Source organism: Psammomys obesus, unplaced genomic scaffold (genome assembly GCF_907164565.1).
Source record: "Psammomys obesus unplaced genomic scaffold, mPsaObe1.curated_primary_1811, whole genome shotgun sequence".
In the NCBI taxonomy this organism is placed as follows: Eukaryota; Metazoa; Chordata; class Mammalia; order Rodentia; family Muridae; genus Psammomys; species Psammomys obesus.
The window spans coordinates 7,986,695-8,011,355 of NW_026585609.1; the positions used below are offsets into that span (position 1 = coordinate 7,986,695).

The 24,661-nt window shown below is 38.0% G+C and overlaps 1 protein-coding gene across 1 annotated transcript; it reads left to right on the forward strand.

Annotated features, from left to right (window-relative positions):
- The first annotated feature begins 213 nt into the window (after positions 1 to 213).
- Positions 214 to 1,134, forward strand: LOC129679901 (taste receptor type 2 member 104-like). Its single transcript, XM_055611399.1, has one exon. The coding sequence runs from the start codon at positions 214 to 216 to the stop codon at positions 1,132 to 1,134; it is 921 nt and encodes a 306-aa protein (XP_055467374.1).
- Positions 1,135 to 24,661: the final 23,527 nt, after the last annotated feature.

The following is a 24,661-nucleotide window of genomic DNA, read 5'->3' on the forward strand; positions in this document are numbered from 1 at the left end:
TTCAGGAACTCACTAAGTCCTACAGAAGCAACAGCAAGGAAATCTATGGAGAGATTTCTGATGTACCCACAGACCAATCCTATGTGCTTTTATGTCTTCATCGAATGAAGACGAGAAGAGTCCCTCCTCTATCAAGCAGCCACTCCAGGGAACAGTCTGCAGCAGGTAAATCTACGTTAATTGCAACAGGAGCAGTCTCACGGATTCACAGAGATGCTAAGTGCAGTGGGAAGTATTCTCCTCTTTGTTGCCACTGGTGAAGCTGTGATGGGAGTTTTAGGGAACACATTCATTGCACTTGTGAACCTCACAGACTATGCCAAGAACAAGAGGCTTTCTAAGATTCGCTTCATTCTCACTGGCTTGGCAACTTCCAGGATTTGTCTCATATGGATAATAACTGTTGACACATACACAAAGTTGTTCTCCACACATACACTTACCTATGGCACACTATATGAATACATCAACTACCTCTGGGTAATTATGAACCACCTGAGCATCTGGTTTGCCACTAGCCTCAGCATCATCTATTTTCTGAAGATAGCAAATTTTTCTCACTATGCTTTTATCTGGTTGAAGAGGAGAGCTGATGGAATTTTTATCTTTCTAATAGGATGCTTGTTTGTCTCATTGCTTATTGATACTCCAAAAATTGTGAAGATGTTTAATGATTATAAAATGCAATATAGAAACGGTTCCTGGTCCATTCACCTACAAGCAAAAGAGTTACTTATTAACTACATCTTTTTTCAGTTTGGAATTGTTTTCTACTTTTTGATATCTGCCATTACATGTCTCCTCTTGATCATTTCCCTTTGGAGACACAACAAGCAAATGCAATCCAGTTTCTCAGGATTCCAAGACCTCAACACAGAAGCTCATGTGAAAGCCATGAAGGTTTTAATTCCTTTTATCATCCTCTTTATCTTGTATTTTGTAGGTTTGGCCATAGAAATAGTAGGCTTCTTTTGGCATAAACTGCTGTTTCTTTTTGGTGTGATAATTATGTTCATGTATCCCTGCTGTCACTCATTTATTCTAATTCTAGCAAACAACCAACTGAAGAAAAGTTCTTTAAGGTTATTGCAGCAGTTGAAGCGCTGGAACATTGGAGATCTTAGAAAAAAATAACAGTCGGGGCACTGCAATGAATGCCCTGAAATATTCTGGTGAGAAAAACCTTGAAGACCTTTTCCAGATGCACTAATCGTTACAATAGTTTGTAGTTCAACTGTCAGACACTAAAAACTTCTGCAATGCTTTTAACTATATCTTAGGGTTCTTTCTCTTCAGCAGGACTTTAATCCCCCATGCAAATTCAGTTCCTCCTGACTCTGCAGCTTCTTCACATACTTTTGCCAGGGAAGTCTTTTCTTTGTAAAGATCTTCATTGTGAAAATAATCATTCAAAACAAGACTTCTCTTTGTTATTCATGTGACTCCCCTGGAGTACTGATACTATTTTTCCAAGACCAGAAGGAAAAAGGAAAGACACCAAGACAGACAGCTGTGTCACTCCTGACTTTCACTACATGAAGCTGAGGAACAGAAAGGATCACTTCTGCTGTGTGCAATTTTACTTCTTACAAAATTGCTGTTATTTTTACCCAGTAAATACCATAGTTCTTGTTGCTGGTAAGTATTTGATGTAGTAACAGTGATTGTAATAGTGGATTCAACTCTGCAAAATAACTAGAGAAGCAGATTTACTTGTGGACAAAAGAACTAAAACACTGATAGAAAAGAGCCTTCATACTCATCTAGTCCAATCATTTGAAATGAGTCCTCCCTATATCAGTTAGTTTTGAGCATAAATTTTCTGAAGAGCACATTCTAAAGGCTTAACATCATGTCTGACCAAAGAACAGAAGAATATACCAAGGGTAGAACATGTATGAGGTTTACACACACACACACACACACACATATTATTCACATAACATGTACAGATACACTCTAAAGCATGCGTGAGCTCTTCATTTTGAAATTTAAAGTTTATATGTAACTTAATATTTCAGGTTAGTTCATTGTTTTTGACAAATTACAGAGTGTATTGGTTTTCTGAAGTCTGGACATTTCTATATATAAAGGCATGGCTCATTTGCAATTAAGTTATTATCTTTGGGGCCTCAGTTAATGCACTAAATCCATATTGTTCTTGCTCAATCCAGATCTTTGGAGGTGAGAAAACCCACCTCTACTCTGGGCCACATCTTCTACTGAAAACCTATATAACGACATCGAAGAAAGTAGATTTTGTTCTTAGCCTGATTGCTCTCACCTCACTAGCAAGTCCACTGTTTCACTGGCTTTACAGCCTACTTCTTTAGAATTCCAATATATACTGATGGTAAGACATCCAGCCTTTTGAACTGAAGAACTGCTGGGTTCTTAGACCTTCTGTTCACAGGCAGCTACTGTTACAGTAGCTGTACCAGAGCTTGTAAGCCATTCTAATAAGTCCCCATTCTATATGTAGAGAGATATTTTATGATGACTGTTCTTGATTTTCAACTTGACTACATCTGAATTAAATAAAACCACAAAAAAGAGGGTACACGTCTAAGGATGTTTTTGTTTAATTTGAAGTAGCAAGATCTACTTCTGTTCAGATTGTTGAAGTATAGAGACACACCTTTAAAAGTCCACATCAGTTAAGTTGGAAAAACGTACTTGTAATAGGGCTATACCTCCTGATGGAAGACTACATAAAGGGATGGAAGAAGAAAGATTTTGCTCCTTGCCTGCTTGATCCTGCTTAGGTAGCAAGTTCATTCTTTCCTGGCATTAGAGACTACTTTTTGGGATTCCATTATGCATTGAAGACTAGCTTAGATATTCAGCCTGATGAACTGAGCAACTACTAAATTCTTTCTTGGAAGTTTCATTAATATACAACCATTATCAGATTATATGGTCTTGTGTGTGTGTGTGTGTGTGTGTGTTTCTATTGACATCTAGATATATAGATAATAGATAGGAAGAGATGATAGTAAGATAAATATATAGATACATGATAAATAAATAAGGAGAAAGAGAGAGATTTTTCTTTAAGTTATGTTACTCTAGAGAACACTGACACAGATTTTTAGTACCAGAAGTGGTTCTGGAGGAGCATATGTATAAGGAGTAATCTTTTAAGGTTCTGGAATTGCCTTTTCAATTTTCCAACACCTACAGAGACTGAAGCCTCTCCATTTACTTAAGGCTAAAGGTCCCTAAGTGTGCTTTCAGAAAGATTCTTTTTACCAGCTGCCAGAGAGCTCAAGTTGTAAAAAATCAAATCAAAGCACTCCTTATATGATTGGCAGAATTACAGCAAAAAGTCAAGACCCAGTCTCGGAGGATGTCAGCAACAAAAGAGCATTGATGGGTCAAGAATGGGATCCTGTAACTTGGGGTAGGGACATGCAGAAGGACCCTTTTGAAGCTGAGAACTTTGAACACTCAAATTTTCAAGGGTTTATCTCATGTAAGGATGTAGTTTTTCTACTCTCAGCTCTAGCCCTTGAAATATTTTGTTTATCACCTTTGATTTTGGAAATTAATCAATTGTATAGTAAATCAGATGTTGTTATTAAATAAGATCTTTTTTAATATTTTTTATTTTAATTTTTATTAATTACACTTTATTCACTTTGCATCCCCCCATAAACCCCACCCTCCTCCCCTCCCAATCCCACCTTCCCTCCCCCTTCTCCACACATGCCCCTCCCAAGTCCACTGATAGGGGAGGTTTTCCTCTCCTTCCTTCTGATCCTAGTCTCTCAGATCTCTTCAGGAGTGGCTGGCTGCATTGTCTTCCTCTGTGGCCTGGTAAGGCTGCTTCCCCATCAGTGTGAGGTGATAAACAAAATCTTAATCATTCAATTTTACGAGTGAAGAACTAGGAGCCAGATGCTGGGGTGAAAGCCTACTAGGTTTAAGGGGCAGAGAAAGCACCCAGCTAACCTTCCTACTTAGCTGATATCCCAGAAAGAAAAGCCTTTTTTCTTTCTTTATGCTGCCTTAAATACCCTTCTTAAACTGAATGTCCCTCTGTCCTATGCTTACTTATGTTCACTCCCTCCCAACTTTTTTTTTTTTTTTTTTTTTTTTTTTTTTTTTGTGCTCGACCTCTTGACCTATGGCTGGCTTTATTTAGCTCTTGTTTCCGGAGGCCCTTGGGTTAAAGGTGTGTGTTAGGTGTGAGCCACAACACAACAAGAAACAGGTTTTTCTGGTATACAACCTTGTCATTCACAGTGTGATCAAATATCTTCCAACATTTCCCCCTTTTTGTCTAAATGAAAGACTCTTTCTCTAACATCAATCTACTATCTGGTAAGAATAACATACAATAGCCACTCCATTTGTGTTTAGCAACCTTGGAGAAAGTACTCTACTATCTATCCTATCTTTGCAAAGTCAAACTTCAGTACTTGCATTTATCAGCTTGAAAACTTGTTTTAAGACCTTAAAACATTTTCTTAAATACTAACTAACTTAGGATTAATTGTGAGACTATAACTGTCTACCCTTCAACGCCATCAGCAAACTAAGAAGAATAAATGTTATCAGAATAAACAGGAAGTGCAAAGCAAGCAGCTTTCAAAACTATAAAAATAAAAGAGACTGCTGCCTGCCTGGACAGTCAAGCAAGATTCTTCTTCAACGTTGGAGCATCCATCTCTTCCCATCTCTTCTGCCTATTAGCCCAGAATGCCTGGCAGATTTTTAAGTGAAACAAGAATTATGAAAAACATCTCTACCTTGTCTTGACAGAGTTCAGCAGTTGACGTTCTTTGTGTCCTGCTTGGCCACATCTTGGACAGCATACTTTTAGTAACTGAATCAAGGACAGTTTCTTCCCCAGTGGCATCTTGCCACATTTGAAGCAAGCTCTACAAAGAGATTTTTCAGTGATAATCATTTTCTTTGAAGTACTATTGGGTGCTTCCAGGAGCTTATATTTTTCATTGTCAAAAAAGTATTAAATTAATAAAAACATCTGTAAATATTTAAATAAAACATCTTTAAATAAAACATCTTAAAATAAAACATCTTTGAATGTATCTATATTCTGTAGACCACTGAGGTTTTTGAAGACCGCCTATTTATCTCAGTATATTTGAATAGGCAAACACTGCTTGTTTCTTTTTTTTTTAATTTTTTCTTTTTTTAATTTAATGTTATTTTTAATTACACTTTATTTACTTTATATCTCCCTTCTAGTTCCCTCCCTCCTCCTGTCCTAATCCTTCCCTTCCTCCCCCTTCTCCACACACACTATTCCCCAAGTCCACTGGTAGGGGAGGGTTTCTTTTTCTTCCCTCTGATCCTAGTCTGTTAGGTCTCATCAAGAATGACTGCATTGACTTCCTATGTGGCCTGGTAAGGCTGCTCCCCCCTCAGGGGGAGGTGATCAAAGAGCAGGCCAATCAGTTCATGTCAGAGACAATCCCTGTTCCCATTACTATGGAACCCACTTGGACACTGAACTGCCATGGGCTACATTTGTGCAGGGGTTCTAGGTTATCTCCAGGAATAGTCCTTGGTTGGAGTAGCAGTCTCAGGAAAGAACCCTGTGCTCAAATTTTTTGGTTCTGTTGCTCTCCTTGTAGACCTCCAGTCCTCACCAGATCTTACTATTATTTCCCACTTCTTTCATAAGATGCCCTGCATTCTGCCCAAAGTTTGATCATAAGTCTCAACAAATGCTTTGATAGTCTGCAAGGCAGAGCCTTTCAGAGGTCCTCGGTGGGAGGCTCCTAACTTGTTTCCTGTTTTCTTCTTCTTCTGGTGTCTACCCTCTTTGCCTTTCAGGATGGGGATTGAGCATTTTAGCCAGAGTCCTCTCTCTTGATTAGTTTCTTTAGGTGTACAGATTTTAGTAGGTTTATCCTATATTATATGTCTGTATGAGTGAGTATATACTGTGTGCATCTTTCTGCTTCTGGGATACCTCACTCAGGATGATCTTTTCCAGATCCCACCATTTACCTGCAAATTTCATGATTTCCTTGTTTTTCATTGCTGAGTAATATTCCATTGTGTAGATGTACCACAATTTCTGTATCCATTCTTCAGTTGAGGGGCATCTGGGTTGTTTCCAGCTTCTGGCTATTACAAATAAAGTTGCTACAAACATGGTTGAGCAAATGTCCTTTTTGTGTACTTGAGAATCTTTTGGATATATGCCTAGGAGTGGTATAGCTGGATCTTGAGAAAACGTTATTTCTTGTTGTCTGAGAAAGCACCAGATTGATTTCCAGAGTGGTTGTACAATTTTACATTCCCACCAGCAGTGGAGGAGGGTTCCCCTTTCTCCACAACCTCTCCAGCATGTATTGTCACTTGAGGTTTTGATCTTAGCCATTCTGATGGGTGTGAGGTGAAATCTCAAGGTTGTTTTGATTTGCATTTCCCTGATGGCTAATAAGGTTGAGCATTTCTTTAAGTGTTTCTCTGCCATTCAATATTCCTCTATCAAGAATTTTCTGTTTAGCTCTGTTCCCCATTTTTCAATTGGTTTACTTGATTTGTTGCTTTTCAACTTTTTTAGTTTTTTATATATACTGGATATCAGCCCTCTGTCATATATAGGGTTGAAGATTCTTTTCCAATCTGTAGGCATTCGTTTTGTTTTGAGGACTGAGTCCTTTGCTTTAAAGAAGCTTTTCAGTTTTATGAGGTCCCATTTATTGATTTGCTCCTAGAGCCTGTGCTGTTGGTGTTCTGTTTAGGAAGTTGTCTCCTGTACCAATGAGTTCTACAGCCTTCCCCACTTTTTCTTCTACCTAATTTAATGTGTCTTGTTTTGTATTGAGGTCTTTGATCCACTTGGACTCTAGTTTTGTGCAGGGTGATAAGTATGGATCTATTTGCATTTTTGTACATGTAGACATCCAGTTAGACCAGCACCATTTGTTGAAGATGTTATCTTTTTTCCATTGTATGGTTTTGGCATCTTTGTCAAAGATCAAGTGTCCATAAGTGTGTGGGTCTATTTCTGGGTCTTCTGTTCAGTTCCATTCAGTTTCTATGACAGTACCATGCAGGTTTTATTACTGTTGCTCTGCAGTACAGCTTGAGATCAGGGATGGAGATGGAGATACCTCCTGAAGATCTTTTATTGTAGAGGATTGTTTTAGCAATTCTGGGTTTCTTGTAATTCCATATGAAGTTGAAAATTTTTCTTTAAAGGTCTGTAAAGAATTGTGTTGGTAATTTGATGGAAATTGCATTGAATCTGTAGATTGCTTTTGGTAAAATGGCCATTTTTACTATGTTAATCCTGCCAAGCCATGAGCATGGTAGATCTTTCCGTCTTCTGATATCTTCTTCTAATTCTTTCTTCAGAGACTTGAAATTTTTTCATACAAGTCTTTGACTTGCTTGGTTTGAGTTACATCAACATACTTTATGTCTTTTGTGGCTATTGTGAAGGGTATTGTTTCCCTAATTTCTTTCTCAGCCCTTTTGTCTTTTGTATACAGGAGAGCTACTAATTTTTTTTTTTTTTAGTTAATTTTGTATCCTGCCACTTTGCTGAAGGTGTTTATCAGCTGTAAGAATTCCCTGGTAGAATTTTGGGGGTCAGTCAGGTATACTATCATATCATCTGCAAATAGTGATAATTTGACTTCTTCCTTTCCAGTTTGTATCCCCTTGATCTCCTTCAATTGTCTTATTACTCTAGCAAGGACTTCCAGAACTATGTTGAAGAGATATGGAGAGAGTAGGCAGCCTTGTCTTGTCCCTGATTTCAGTGGGATTGCTTTAAGTTTCTCTCTGTTTAGTTTGATGTTGGCTATAGGCTTGCTGTATATTGCCTTTACTATGTTTAGATATGTGCCTTGTATCCCTGATCTCACCAATACTTTAAACATGAATGGATGTTGGATTTTGTCAAATGTTTTTTCAGCATCCAAGGAGATTATTATGTGTTTTTTTTTTCTTGCAGTTTGTTAATATGGTGGATCACATTGATGGATTTCCATTACTGAACCACCCCTGCATACCTGGGATGAAGCCTACTTGGTCATAATGGATGATATCTTTGATGTGTTCTTGTATTCGGTTAGCAAGTACTTTGTTGAGTATTTTTGCATCAATGTTCATAAGGGAGCCTGGCCAGAAATTCTCTTTCTTTGTTGGGTCTTTGTGAGGTTTAGGTACCAAGGTGACTGTGGCTTCATAGAATGAGTTTGGTAGTGTTCCTTCCATTTCTATTCTGTGGAATAGTTTGAAGAGAATTGGAGTTAGCTCTTCTTTGAAAGTCTGGTAGAATTTTGCACTGAAACCATCTGGTCCTGGGCTTTTTTGGATGCGAGACTTTTGATGACAGTTTCTATTTCCTTAGAGTATAGTGGACTATTTAATTAATTTACCTGGTTCTGATTCAGCTTTGGTACGTGGAATTGATCAAGAAAATTGTCCATTTCATTTAGATTTTCAAATTTTGTGGCATATAAACTTTTGAAGTAAGTCTTAATGATTGTTTGGATTTCCTCAGTGTCTGTTTTTATGCCCCCTTTTCATTTCTGATTTTGTTGATTTGGACGCTGTCTCTCTGCCTTTTAGTTAGCTTGGCTAAGGGTTTGTCAATCTTGTTGATTTTCTCAAAGAACCAGCTCTTAGTTTCATTGATTCTTTGACTTGTTTTATTTGTTTCTAATTGATTGATTTCAGCCCTGAGTTTGATTATTTCCAGCCGTCTACTCCTCTTTGGTGTGTCTGCTTCTTTTTTTTCTGGGACTCTTAGGTGAGTCATTAAGTTGCTTGAATGAAATGTTTCTAATTTCTTCTTTAAGGCACTTAGTGCTATGAACTTTCCTCTTAGCACTGCTTTCATTGTGTCCCATAAGTTTGGGTATGTAGTGCTTTCATTTTCATTGAATTCTAGGAATGCTTTAATTTAATTCTTTATTTCTTCTGAGACCCAGCTGTCATTGAGTAGCAAGTTGTTCAGTTTCCATGTGTATGTAGGCTTTTTGTTATTTCTGTTGTTGTTGAGATCCAGCTTTAGTCCATGGTGGTCAGAAAGGATACATGGGATTATTTCAGTCCTTTTGTATCTGTTAATACTTGTTTTGTGACCAACTATATGGTCTATTTTGGAGAAGGTTCCATGAGGTGCTGAGAAGAAGGTAAATTCTTTTGTGTTTTGGTGAAAGGTTCTGTAGTGGTCTGTCAGGTCCATTTGATTCATGACTTCTTAGAGTCATTGTTTCTTTGTTTAATTTCTGGTTTGTTGACCTGTCCTTTGTTGAGAGTGGGGTGTTGAAGTCTCCCACTATTAATGTGTGGAGATCTATATGTGGTTTAAGTTTTATTAATGTTTCTTTGACAAATGTGGCCGCTCTTGTATTTGGGGCATAGATGTTCGGAACTGTGGTGTCTTCTTGGTGGAGTTTTCCTTTGATGAGTATGAAATGAACTTCCCCATCTTTTTTGATTAATTTTCATTGAAAGTCTATTTTATTACATATTAGAATGGCTACTCCTGCTTGCTTCTTGGGTCCATTTGCTTGGAAAACCATCTTCCAGCCCCTTACTCTCAGGTAAGGTCTATCTTTGTGTCTTATGTGTGTTTCTTGTATGCAACAGATTGTTGGGTTTTGTTTACATATCCATTCTGTTAGTCTGTTTCTTTTTATTGGAGAATTGAGTCCATTGATGTTAAGGGAGATCAATGACCAGTAGCCATTAGATGCTTTGATTTTGCTTTTGGCTATGGTAGTGTATTTGTGTGCTTGGCTACTTTTGGTTTTGGCGTAGTGAGGTTGTTTCCTGTGTTTTTCTGAATGCAGTTAGTTTTCTTGGGTTTTATTTTTCCTTCTGGTATCTTCTGTAATGCTGGATTTGTGGGTAGGTATTGTTTGAATGTGTTTTTGTCATTGAATATCTTGTTTTCTCCATCTATGATGACTGAGAGATTTTCTGGATATATTAGTCTGGGCTGACATCTGTGTTCTCTTAGGGTTTGCATTATATCAGTCCAGGCCCTTCTTGCTTTCATAGTCTCTGTTGAGAATTCAGGTGTGATTCTGATGGGTTTGCCATTATATGTTACTTGGCCTTTTTCCCTTACAGCTTTCAGTATTTTTTCTTTGTTCTGTATACTTACTGTTTAGATTATTATGTTGGGGGAGGATTTTCTTTTCTGGCCTAATTTATTAGGTGTTCTGTAGACATCTTGTAACCTTATAGGCCTCTCCTTTAAGTTGGGGAAATTTTCTTCTATGATTTTGTTGAAGATATTTTCTGGGCCTTGGAGGAGGGAATCTTTTTTTTCCTCTATTCCTATTATTCTTAGGTTTTGTCTTTTCATATTGTCTTGGATTTCTTGGATGGTCTGTGTCAAGAATTTTTTGGACTTAACATTTTCTTTGACGGATACATTGATTTCTTCCATTGTATCTTCTACACCTGAGATTCTTTCTTCCGTTTCTTGTAGTCTGTTGGTTATGCTTACCTCTGTAGATCCTGTTTTCTTCCCTAAATTCTTCCTCTCCATGATTTCCTCCATTTGTGTTTCGTTTAGTTTTTCCAATTCTATCTTCAGATCTTGAGTTGTTTTATTTCCTTCACCTGTCTGATTGTATTTTCCTGTTTTTCTTTTAGTTCCTTCAACTGTTTTTTTGAAAATTCCTCTGTTTCTTTTATTTCTTTCAGTGATTTAATTATTTCTTCTCTGAAGGCCACAAACTGTTTCGCTGCATCTTCCCGTATTTCTTCACGGCCATAATCTGCTTGTCTTTAACTTCCTCCCACTGCTTGTTTTTAACTATTTATTATCTGATTAACTTATAAAGCACCTGTGATTAACTAAACTACTACCTACAAAACCACAAGTTTGACTATTTACTTGCATTTCTTAATCATTCTAAAGTTTGTAATAATAACTTTCAAAAACACTAGAACTTCACCTTGCATTTTTTGATAATTACATAGATACAATATCTTAAAAAGAGTTGATACACAGTATTTTGTAACCAAAATATAACCATAATTTTATATCAACAAAGACCTATATCAATGTAACCAAATATAACTTTAATTTTGTATTAATAGATGTAGATCTATAAGAGTACATTCGACAATGTGCCCTTTTTTCTTAGTATTCCTCTATTATTTCTGTCCTCCCTTTTGAAAAGGAACAATTTTAACTCTAATAGAGTAAAACTCTTTACAATTATAAAGCTATTTCTTCCAAGCTTCCCACAAATGTCCAGCTTAGTTGTATTTGGCAAATTTAGGATTAAGTTTTCAATGAAAATGAAGAAGATCATATACATCATTCTCCTTACTGTTTCTTTTGCCCTTAAATGATTGCTGGGTCAAAAGATTTGTACACATGCATACATATACTACTTTACTTATCTATGTATGTGAATCTGTGTGATTATAATTCCATCTGTAACCAGTTTGTACACATGTAACACAGAGTCCAGAAGATTACTTTGTGTTCCTCAGAACTGAAGTTATCAGTGTTTGTCTTGGCTTGTGACATGGATGCTAAGATTCAAACTTTGGACTTCATGATCATGACAAGAGCCCTCAACCACTGAGCCATCTCTCCATGACTCAAGAAGTTAGGAATTTACAAGAAAGTTGAGCTGAGAGACTTGTCATTAATTAGGGCTTCATCAGTTTTAGGCTATTTTCTACTTTATATTAGCTTATTTGAACCTCACACTATAACTCTTTTTCCTGTTTTTACTTGTGAAAACTGATATGTAGCAAAATAAAGTAAAATACCCAAATACCTGAGGAAACCTAGCCTCTTAGAATTCTATGGAGGCTAATAAAGTACAGAGAGAAAGCCATGATCCAGTGAGCATCTAGCCTCACTTGATGCTACTACAAGGTACAGAAACAGACTTAAAAGCATGCTCAGAACTGGCCAGTTTTTAAATAAAGACTGTGTTGTCATGAAGACATGTGGTGGGGCTTGGTATATTGAGAATTTTGGTTTCTTTAAAAACACAAAAATATTGTGGGAATGTTTTCATTTTTTAAATTCTTTGTTAATTACACTTTATTCACTTTGTATCCCCCCTATGGTTCCCTCCCTCCTCCCATCCCAATCCCTCCTTTCCTCCCTGCACGAATGCCCCTCCCCAAGTCCACTGATAGGGGAGGACTTCTTTTCCTTCCTTCTGATCCTAGCTAATTAGGTCTCATCAGGAGTGGCTGCATTGTCTTCTTTTGTGGCCTGGTAATGCTGCTCCCTCCTCAGGGGGAGGTAGTTAACTGATTGGAGCAGGCCAATCAGTTCATGTCAGAGACAGTTCCTTTTCCTATTACTATGGAATCCACTTGGACCCTGAACTACATCTATGCAGGGTCTTAGGTTATCTCCATGCATAGTCCTTGGTTGGAGTATCAGTCTCAGAAAAGACCCCTGTGCACAGACATTTTGGTTCTGTTGCTCTCCTGCTGGAGTTCCTGTCCTAATCAAGAGGGAGGACTCTTGCTAAAATGCTCAATCCCTATCCAGAAAGGCAAAGAGGATGGACATCAGAAGAAGGAGAAAACAGGGAACAAGTCAGGAGCCTGACACAGAGGACCTCTGAAAGGCTCTGCCCTGCAGACTATCAGTGCAGATACTGAGACTTATGGCCAACCTTTGGGCAGAGCATAGGGAACCTTATGAAAGAAGTGGGAAACAGTAAGATCTGGAGAAGACAGGAACTCCACAAGGGGAGCAATAGAACCAATATGTTTTCATTTTAATCCCAGGTATGGGATATGGAGCTGCTTCAGATTGTTCGTATTAGGTGACAATGATTTTCCTCATGCTCTGGTAAAAGCATGATTTTAACAACTGCAGGTATATTATGCAAGTGTGTGATGTTTGGAATTCTGGAGACTCTTCAGAGGATATATAAATGCTAAATCCCCAAGAGAAGGAAGCTACTACTGTTGCTAGTAGGGTGCTGTTAGTTGATAAATTATAAAATTAGTCAACAAAAAAATTCAAAAAAGCAGTTGCAAACTCTTCAAATTTTCAGTGATTAATAGTAGATATTAGACCAACAAAACTAAAAAATCTGAGACCAGGGGGTACTGCAGAGACTGATGTACCAATGGAGGACTGTTGGTATAATGTTCTTTTGGAAATTATACAATTTATCCTTGTTCATTCAAATGCTGAATTCTCTACCCCACTATCTGGTTTCAATCTGGACATTGCATTGTGATGCTTATTCTAAGAATCACCTGTCTCAAGTTTGTGTAAACATGCCACCCTTTGTTCTCTATATTTTCAGTTAAACAACCAGCCCCAATGCTGTGTAATGGTGAGGATAGGGTGGGACATCCTGGTCTAGAGGGGAGAGAGTGGAAGCAGGAGGGGGGAGCAGAAAATCCGCAGGAGAGGTCTTGGAACCATGTGGAGAGATGGACTGGCCCTAAGATATGACTAAAAGCAAGTACAATGGGTGAAATCTGAATGGTAGGAAACTATGTAGGCTTGGAGGTTTAGGATGGATTAAGTAATGCCCAGCATTGTGCTCTAGGTTAATTAAATAAATCCTAGTCTCTGTGTTGTGATTTGTGTATAAGTTGGATTAAAATTAACAGAATCTTAACTAAAAGATAAATCAATAGTAAATATTAATAACTAACAACAGAGGACCATGCATAGAGAGGACCTAGACCCCCTGCTCAGATGTGGCCTATAGGCAGGTTAGTCTACATGTGGCTCTCTGAGTGAGGGGATCAGGTGCTGCCTCTAACATAAACTCAGTTGTCTGCCCTCTGATCACTTGCCCCTGATGATGCAGCCTTACCAAGCAATAGAGGAAGAGGATCCAAGCAATCCTGATGAGATTTAACAAGCTATGGGCAGATGGCAATAGTGGAAAACTCCCTCTTTCAGTGGAATAGGAGAAGGAGAGGAGGGGAAGAGGGAGGGTGGGACAAGGTGAGTTGAGTGAGGGGGGTTCAAAGGGGATATATAATGAATAAATTGTGAAGGAAATAAAATAAGTAAAAATTAAAAAAAAAACCTTTTGAAGACAGTGTGTGTTATTAAAGACTTGAGAAGGGACCAGAAGACTTGACAGGGATCAATTATTTTAATCTTTTACAGCAAAGTATCAGTAAGAAGGGTGACAGTGCTTTAAGCCTCCAAGCTCAGTTCTCTGCATATCAATGTGGATGTTTTAATATAAAATGGCTCACACTAGTTGACAATTGTGCTGCATGACTGAGGACAGAAGCATCTTTAATTCCTGCAATCTTGGGCATGCCATCTGCAATCAGGTTTAAGAGAAGCAGAGGGAAGAAGTCCTTCTGCCAATGATTAGCACAGTCAACTACTCTAACACAGAATGCTGTGATTGAGGCTGATATTTCCTGGTCAGAGGAACATGACATTAGACCATATTTATCGAAAGGCTGCAGAAGTGACAGGGATCCAAGACAAAGAGAAGAGGACACCTGGTCCCAAGTCTTGTGTATTTTGGACCACGTGACTGCCAATATCCTCAAAGAAAACCATGAAATAATGGCTGTCAAGGCCCTCCCTGCCAACTAGAACTAAATCTCTGTTAATACATCCTAAGTGTGTCTCTGGCCTCTACTTTCTCATAAACTTTTTCTTCTTTGTTCTTCTTCCCCACTTATAATCAGTTCTGAAAACATACTAAGAAGTTTCTCTTCCCTATGATGACCTATGGCTCCACTCTCAGGTGGTATGCGGCACAGGCCTCATTTCAGGCGCTTTGCTAGGTGAAGGGAGTGAGGAAAGTCCTCTGAGGCTTGGCCTCTGCTGCCATTGGTTCTCTACTTGCTGTGGTGAGGACTGGTTGCCCCTGTTCGTGGGCCAATTCATTACTAATGTTTCCACTGCTGACAAAGTTGGGAATTCACTGTGTTTTTGACTCCCAGAAATTGGACTTTATACAATGGACTCAGGACACTCTTAACGTATAGTTTTATGAAAAATACGTCCATGAGTTCCTGGGCTTTTTTATTTTTTTAATTATAAAGTTAGTTTCAGGTGATATTAATTATTCATCCATTCATTCGTTTGGTTGGTTGGTTTCCAAGACAAAGTTTCTCTGTGTCATTACCCTCACTATCCTGGAACTTGCTCTGTAGAACATGCTGTACTTAAACACCTAGAGAACTGCCTGCTTCTGCCTCCTGAGTGCTGGGATTAAAGGCATGAGCCATGCCCAGCACCACCTCCTTTTTGTAGTTGATATTTTAAAATGCTCTAAAAATAAGCATCATTTGCCAAAGCTTTCCATAATTTTATGATACTAATGTTTACAATTAAAAACTTACCTATCTATAGTTTATTATTTATCTGATTTGAATTAAGTTAATATGTATTTTCTTTAATCTTCAATAATACAAGTTATTCAACTAAAAATATATGTTTTGATAAAAAAACAAGATTACTTCCCTTAGAAAATAAAAATTTTAGAAACTAAAAATAAAAAAAATGAAAGGTTGGAAACTCAGTTGTATATATACACATGTAAGCTTTATTAAGATTCAAAACAATCACTTTAAATGAATTACCCACTGGGAGAATTGAAGGTTTAAAAGCATTTAATCTTGTCTTAATGAGAGTTCCTTATCATTTAAAGTTTCAGGAACATGTTATAGTAAATTAAAAAAAGTATTGGGCTACATAATGTTTATTATTATTAGCCCTAAGATTATCACAGCAGTATTATTTATCCCACTATCACAAATAATAAGACACAGAAACCTGTTAAATTTGTAATTGCCTTATTTACCTTGGGCCAGGCAGATATTTCACCTACACTGTCTCAATAACCTCACCATCCATCTCCCAGCCCTCATCCAGTGTTAAGCCTTCCTATCTGGACTACCTTCCATCCATAATCCCATGGTACTTGCTTGTGTTCTTCATCTGGGCAATTTCACACCATTATTGGAGACTTTCCTCTGCTCATGTGGTGTTTTCTCCAGGCTAACCCATCCTGGCATCCTCCTCCTTCCTCTCTTCCTGTCAGTCTGTCCTTCCCGTAATGGCTGGTGGGATTCTCCAAAGCCTGGGAAACTTAGCCATGCGTCCCCATTTTGCCCTGCCCAGATATAAGCCATTTAATGAACCAATCAGGTATAATGTTTTAGGCAGGTCTACACAAACAAGGATGGTTGTATCCGGTGGGCAGTAACCAGATATTGAGTGCCAGATATTAGCATTAGACCAACTCCAACAATTCTCCTTTTCTGTCTAAATAAATGGCCATTTTTATAAGGTAAGAATTATTATAAAACAATTACAAAAAACAATAGCTAAGGCTTGCAACTATAATATCTAGTGTAAATGTATGGGGATAGATGGTGAGGATATTGAGACAGTGTAGGTGAAGAATCTTCTCTGCCCAAGCTAAATGTGGCAATTATAAATCTAACACATATCTATGTTTCATTATTTGTGATAGTGGGTTAAATAATACTGCCATGATTATCTTAGGGCTAATAATACATTATAAAGCCCAATATTCTTTTTATTTATTTACTTAAAGAATGTGTAAATAAAGAAGGATGTTGAGCATGCCATGGAATTAGAAACTATAATGAAAGGGAAAGATGCCTAAGACCAACCAAAAAGGTAAATCTTCCTATGTCAAACAACAACAACAAAAGCAAATGCAAAATGTAAACCACCAAAAAACTAAAAAAAAAAAAAAAATTGGAAGTTGCAATAGTTAGTTTTGATATATTTTGAAACAGGGTCATAATTTGTGGGAAGAGGACTATAGGTTCTGGAATGGTTCTGTTTAGAAGAAGACTTCTTTTCTTAGCTAAAAGAACGAACATACACAAGGACCAAATATATCTGGGCACAGGGGTCTTTTCTAAGACTGACACTACACCAAGGACCATGTATGGATATAACCTAGAACCTCTGCTTGGATGTAGCCCGTGGTAGCTCAGGAACCAATTGGTTTCCCATAGTAAGGAGAACAGGGACTATTTCTGACAGGAACTCAATGGCAGGCTGTTTGACCTCCCCACCCCCCAAAGGAAGAGCAGTCCTGCTAGGGCACAGAGGAGGACTTTGCAGCCAATCCTGAAGATACCTGATATAAAAGGGTCAGATGAAAGGGGAGGAGGTCCTCCCCTATTAGTGGACTTGGAAAAGGCCTGGGAGGAGATGAGGGAGGGAAGGTAGTATTGGAAGGAAATGAGAGAGTGGGATACAGAGTTAATAAAATGTAACTAATAATAAATAAATAAATAAGCAAACAAATAAATACATAAATAAATAAGAAAGAACATAACAGACTTAGTTGTGTAAACCTGTAATCTCAATGCTCAACAAGATCACAGCTTTTTCTCCACATAAGACATTCCAGGTCAACTAGGGCTATGTAGTAAGGCCCTGGCTCAAGCAAACATACACACAAATACACACACAGAGATTTTAGTCCTTCTAAGGTCTGAAATTTGTAACAGGATCTGCTTGTGTGGGGGTTTGTGCTCGTCTCTGTAGTTTGGTTAGCGTGTGCTCTTGATTTGATGAAAAATATTGTGCCATGACAGGTTACCAGAGCATGGAAAATGATGACAAATGATCTCTAATGTTGCAATCTATTTTATTAGCACTGCATCAAGTATGGATATGATTCCTCTGTCTAGAATCCAATTTCAGAGTAAAACTCTCACCTCATAATTTACACCACAGACCTCTTTCAATTCATGTTGAAATTACTTTCCTCTCATCAGGGCTTAACCAGCTAGCTGCCTGCTGAAGACCCTCCTTCTGCTGGCTGCAGTTATGCTGGGGACACCTTTCCCCAACATGCATCAAACAACCCTAATTTCAGCTTGGAGAACCATGATTCCAGGCAAAACTGTATCCTAGAATTCAGCACACAACAAATTGTGGATGTTCCCACATACCTACACCCACCCAACCCCTAACACACCAAATGTTGTCATCCTAGAGAGTAAACAATCAGAGAGAACGTGAAAATCTATGACACGATGCCGGGGTGTCATCTTCCACTGCAGCTGATTTTCAGCAGGACACTGAGATTTTGACTGCACCCCAGGGAATATATATATATAATAGAAACTGGACTTTTTTTTTTCTAGGGCTGGGTTAAGTATAAAGGATGGAGCGGAGAACACGGAGGAACTGGGAAGTGAATTGATAGGGGAATACGATGTGAAATCTCCAAAGAATTAATAAAAATATTATGTTAGAAAAAAAGAGCCACATGATGTATTAGGAGGGGAGAAGAACAGCAGAGATTCTCCCCAGATGCTCATTGGATGACAAAGCTCTCACCTTGTCTAATAATGTGTAGTCTGAAAAGACAGCCTTGTGTAGAAATAGCCTCTAGCCTATCATCATGGCCTAAGGATGGTAAGAAGTTCTCAGGTATTGCAACTGTCTCACATTTATATCTTCTCTGTTTCCTTTAAATTAGAAATAGTAGCAGCAAGAGGCCTGAAAATCATATTTCATATTTTTTTTAAAAATATGAAATTTTACACCAGAGTCTAAGGACGAACATGTGAGTTCAGTGGCATAAAGTGTTTACATTTGCCTTCTGTAAAGGTTGACAAAGAGTGGTAAAGCTTTCTCAGTGTCCATGGTGTGGTTTTCTAGATGTTTTTATTTTGTAGCCACGGGGCTCAAATTATTGCCCTTCCCATACTAAGACAGATAGACCACTTTCAGAAATTGAATGCTGAAAGTTTATTGGGATCATGTAGACAATCAACCCTGGTTCATGGGCATAGGATTATGAAGGAAGTAATTTTCTCAGGCACTCTCTGAAACAGAAAAGGAAGGAGGTAAATTATGAAAAACTGAGACTTAATGGAGGTTCCTTGATTGCTTCTGGGACCAGTGAAGTGAGATGGTGGCAGCCTATACCCTCTTCTTTCCCATCTTCTTCCCCTGCTTCCTTCCTCATTTCCTCAAGTTTCATCTCTTCAGGCACAAAGCAATGGAGCACAGGTGGTTTTTAGATGATAAAAGTGAATTATGACTCCTAGTTGGTTCATCCTCAGTTTGGATTCAAAATGTTTTAGGATATGTTTTTTTTTGTTTTTTGTTTTTGTTTGTTTTTAAGTATTTGCTACAATTCACCCTAAGTGAGAAACTGAAACTAAACTAAATGTCCATTAACAGAATGAGAGGTAAGAAGATCATGGCAGAGCCTGCAACTCATTATTATATGACTTTAACATCCACAAATGCCTAAGTACACAAACAGCAGTAACAACAAGAACATCATCAAAACATCATTTAGAGATCCATGTATGTGCATGAAGCCATGCAGTATCCTAATGAATGTAGTTTTGAAATAAATAACTTACAGGTCTACACGGAATATAATTCATGCGAAGCTGACTTTTATTTTATGCAAATTCACACAAACAACAAACTAATATTTGTAAGAGACTTGCAAAAGAATAAAAGTAGTGGCTTTTGAGGACAATAATGAGAACTTAGGATATGATATAACCATCCCATTCAGCCATGTGCCCAACTTGGAAGGTTGATTCTGAGGAACTTGGGCATACACACATTTAGAAGAAAATATTAAAAGTCTGGACTGAGTCAGAGGTGTCTCTAAGATATTACTTAGAGACCATGAATTGAAGCAACACTGATCTCAGTGTGTCACAGTGTACGCACTTGAGATCAGAGGTCAGTGAGGCTGAACACAGAAGAGAAAGGACCAAAGGAATGTTACTACTGTATTTCTTTTATTTTCCTCCAGAAATCCAATCACTTCTTTATTTGTTTTCCTTTGAACAAGCAATTGTTTCAAATATTTTAATATTAAAACTGTGATTTCTTCTAAGTTCATTGAGTCTTGAGATTTTTGTTAAAGCTTCATGCCACTGAGGAAGACAATGCAGCCCTTCCTGATGAGACCTAATAGACTAGGATCAGAAGGAAGGAAAAGAAGACCTCCCCTATCAGTGGACTTGGGGAGAGGCATGTGTGGAGAAGGAGGAAGGAGGGAGGGGTTGGGAGGGGAGGAGGGAGGGAACTACAGGGGATACAAAGTGAATAAAGTGTAATTAATAAAAAAAATCTAAAAAAAAAAAGAAAAATGAGTTGGAGAGGTTAGAGATTGGGAGCATGAATCTACTGTATTTCTATAAACCAAGACAACTCAGTGTGTATCACTGAGGGAGAAAAAAAAAAGCTGTGGAGCTATGTTCCTTAAAAACAGAAGTGCCTTGGGAGCTTGTCCAAGATCATCCTATAGTGTCACAGATATATCTTCATGTACTATCTGACTGTAAATATTTTAAATCTGCTGGGGGCAGTATTAGGTTCATATGTTTCCCATTGATTAACTTTCACACGAAGATTTGGGAAATACTGAAGGGAAGGGCTTTATGTTTAGTAAATTGGACACATAGCTGTCATTGTTGTCTATATTACCAAGAGGATTAGACTCAAAATCATCTTCCATGAGCAAGTAATAAATCCCCATTAACCAAAAAAAAGTCTATCAAAGTTAGTCCATCATGTCTTCTACTGGAGGTTGATCCTAGTTTTTTCTTTTTTTATGTTTATTTTTATTTTTATTAATTACACTTTATTAACTTTATATCCCCCCATAAGTCCCTCCCTCCTCCCCACCCAATTCCACCCTCCCACCCCCTTTTAATTACCATTTCTATTTCCTTACAGGATATAGGACTATTTAATTGATTTACCTGGTCTTGATTCAGTTTTGGTAAGTGGAATCGATCCTAGTTTTCAATAGCTACTATGGGGGAGGTGGCCATTTTTTGCCTCCAAAAGAATGATCTCCTTGCTGGCTCCCAGGAATAGCAAAGTCCTGCTGCTGATCTGCCTGGAAGGAAGTTCCTTGGGGGTTTTCAAGAGGGGCAGACTGTGCTTCTACCCTTTCCGGTGGTGGCCGCTGCTGTGGATTTTCCTGTTCATTCCCAGCATCAGCTCTGAGGCTGGGCTTTGGCTTTGTTTCTCAGAATGTGTATGAGTAAGACCAGAATGTGTGTATGAGTACATTGGTGAAAGACGTTCCTCTTGTTTTCTGTCCCTGACTTGATAACACAACCCTTTCTCTCAGATCCTGTATGACAAGAGCTAATGCCCTCTTCCATGTATTGTCATCCTTCGTTTTATTTTTGCACATCCTGACGATACAGGTTTTGGATGTGTGTTCCTGTGGAAGGAATGTGCCCCTTGTCTTGCAAACACAAAGGTTCGGGTACTCTTATTTTTCACATGAGATGTGTTGAAAACAAAAGGGCAGTAATGCAAGAGAAGAACACACAAACATCATGAGGGTTCCCTTTGTGCTTCAGGACACTCTATACTCTGCCTGTGCATGGGGTTTTAGTCTAAGTTTCTGAGCCCTATGATTAAATTTTAGTTATCTGTTCAAAGTCTTACTTAGATCTACACATTTAAATCCTGACAGCAGAGAACAGCAAAGATGCTCGACACCAAATTCACTAAACACCTGGGGCCAATTTATTTCACTTTCAATCAAAGAGGATTATACAGCAAATGGAAAGACAGGAGGAGGAAAGGGGAGACATCTAAATTTTCTCCTTCTTATTCTTGAGGCTGTGTAATTATATAGAGGAACACCAGGGAAGAAGTAAACCATGGATCTTCTCACTCCCTGAGGGAGTCAGCATTAAGGCACTTTTGGTTTCTGCCTCATCTCACAGTGGATATTCTTAGATCTGAAGCAGGGAGATTTCTTCTGGCAGGCTCCTTTATATTCCAAATGATAATTCCTCTCCACACCATCCACTTTCTGAAAATTCTTCTTCCTTTAGGGAAAGCAATAGTCATTCATTCCTAAGTTAAAAATATGTACGCGTGCGCACGTGTGTGTGTGTGTGTGTGTGTGTGTGTGATGACACACTGAAACACAAACAACTAAACAGCATTCAAGGATGATAAATTGGGCTTTACCTCCTGACACCTCAATAGGCTCATCATTTCTGAACTCTAAAAAGAAACATAGGATGAAGAACAAATTCAGATCACAATCTTTCAGAGCTTACAGATGTCCTACAAAACAATGTGACCTCCAGACTCGAAAATCAAGTAAGTTGTTTATTCAGTCTCTGAAATTCTTCTGGAAAGGGTCTGGGATGCAAGAGCTTGTGGGGTTTCCCTGTGCTGTTAACCCCCAGCTCCAAACATGAAAATGTATGTATCCTTCCCATATATATTCAAAATTTAGTGCTCCCTTTTCAGAAGTATCCTGCATGTTTCAAAGTCAAGTTGAGAATATGTCTCATCAGTTTGTTTCTTTTTTTGATTCTTAGCACTCTCAAGAAGAAAATGCCAGACTACACAGCATAGAATGACACATTTACTGCTTCAAACATCCGAAAATTCTGAATGTTAATGGAGTAAAATATATAGATTGAGCTATAATACTTGTACTTCAGTGTCTTTATTGTTAAATTTGGTCTGGAATTCTCTGCTTTTGAACTAATCCTGATGTGTTTATCTGCATCATGTGTCTTATGTCCACTCTGCACCCAAGCTGGCCGCTACCAGCATTCCCTAGGATTATGAGAATGTGTTCAATATCTGGCCATTTTGTGCATAAATGCAAATTTTAGTTAATTAATTTACATCCCAATAATAGCCTTCTTTCTCCCCTCTTCCTATTCCCATACTCCCTCCCCCTTCTACCTATCTCCCTCTCCAACTCCTCTGACAAACATAGCCTCACCCCTACGTACACCAGCACATCAAGTTGCATAAGTAATGCATATTGTTTGACTGCTGCCTGGTGAGGCAGCCCTCAAAGGCAGGCAACGGAGGCCATGTTCTAGACAGCCCTATTTCAAGGGACCCACATGGTTCCTGCCTCTTTACAGCATGCAGAGCACCTTATTTAAACCAAAACGGAAAATCTTGTTCCTTTGCTCAGAATTTTATGGCTTTCAGATTAACTATTAAATAAAAGAAAATATGCTGTGAACATAACTGTTCTATCCCTAGTCACAGTAATCATCTGATTCTTTCCTTTCTCCCTCCTTTTTTTCACCTTCCATCCCTTCTCTCTTTCTGCCTTTTCCTGAATGCACAAGATACAATCTATATTGGCTTATACCTTCATCTGGGCTCTGAGCTGAGCTCAAGGCCAGCAGGGCCACCGTGAGCAGGATCACCAACATATTGGAAGAGTTCTAGAGTTTCTTCCAAGTCTGTGCTGGCACATGCAAGGCATTTCCTTTATATAAAGGAGCCAAACAGTGAGATCTTTGAGCTATCATTGGGTGAACTTGCTTGCTATTTGTTCTTGGGACTTTAGCCAGCAGGTTTAGCTCAGGGAGTGTACAGAAGGTTATCAACATGTCTTATTAAGAAGGAATAAGACATAATGTATCCATGTTGTTAAAGGAACGTTGTCTCTTAACAGCCAAGCCGTGTTCAAGTGTGTGTCTATAGCCCATATTCAGTTGAGTCACTAGTTGTACCACATTTCAGAGATTTCCACTTTCTAGTGTTGTGAAGATCTTGGCATTGAACATGGCTGAGCAAGTATATGTGGAGCAGGACCTTGAAACTTTTTTCCATATGCTAAGGAATGGTACACCTGAGTCAAATAGCAAATTTACTTTCAGCTCTCTGAGAATCTTCAACACTCACTTTCATACTCAACGTATGACATTGCAATCCTACCAACAATGAAGGAGGGTTCCCTTTTCCCTACATCCTCGCCAGCACTTGTTGACAGCTGTTTTGGGGGTCTTGCCCATTCTCACTTGGGTGAGATATTATGTCAAAGCACCGTCAGTTTGAATTTCTATATATTCTAAGAAAATTGAAGAACTTAGGGGTTTTTGAAATCTGTTACCCATTTTCATTTCTTCTTTATAAAACCTTTGCTTAGATCTCTTACCCATTTTCATTTGAGTAACTTGCTTTTGTGATTCCTGATATGTATGTTTGTTGGCTTGTTTTTGAGTTCCTTGTGTATTCTGAATATTTATCTCTCAAAGGTACACTGGGAAATATTCTTTCATGCAATGTGTACTTCATCTTTACTTGATGGATTATTTTATTTGCCATCAGGAAGATTTTTATTTCAACAGATCCCATTTGTCAATTATTAGCATTAACTTCTGTGTGAAGTCTTTTTTAGAAAGTTCATTCATACACAGGTATCTTGTAGGATACAACTATTATTTCTTTTACTAATTTTAGGATGTCAGGTTTCACATTGATTTCTTAGATTTATTTGGAGTTTTTATATCCTTCTACATGTGGACAGTCATTTTTTTTCAACTCCATTTAGTGAAGATGTGTATTCTTGGCATCTTTATGAAATGTTAGATGGCTGTAGCTATGTGCACTCATGTGCAAGTCTTTTATTTCATTCCATTGATCCACATGTTTTTGTTAATGCCATACTGTTTTCTTACTAAAACTATAGATTTGGGGGGAACTCACATAAGGCCCCAATATTAGATGAAGGGCTAGAATAAATTAATGGTTGCTGACAGAAGAAAATGCTGTCTTTTCTAAGGATGATCCCCTTGATATAATCAATTTAAAGTGGTCTGTCCTAAACATACATAAGAAACACTAAATGGGCTCAACAGTCATATTTGTAAACATGTTTAAATATGCATGTAACAATAATAATAACAATAATAAAGACAATGTATAATTATAATAACTATATATTAT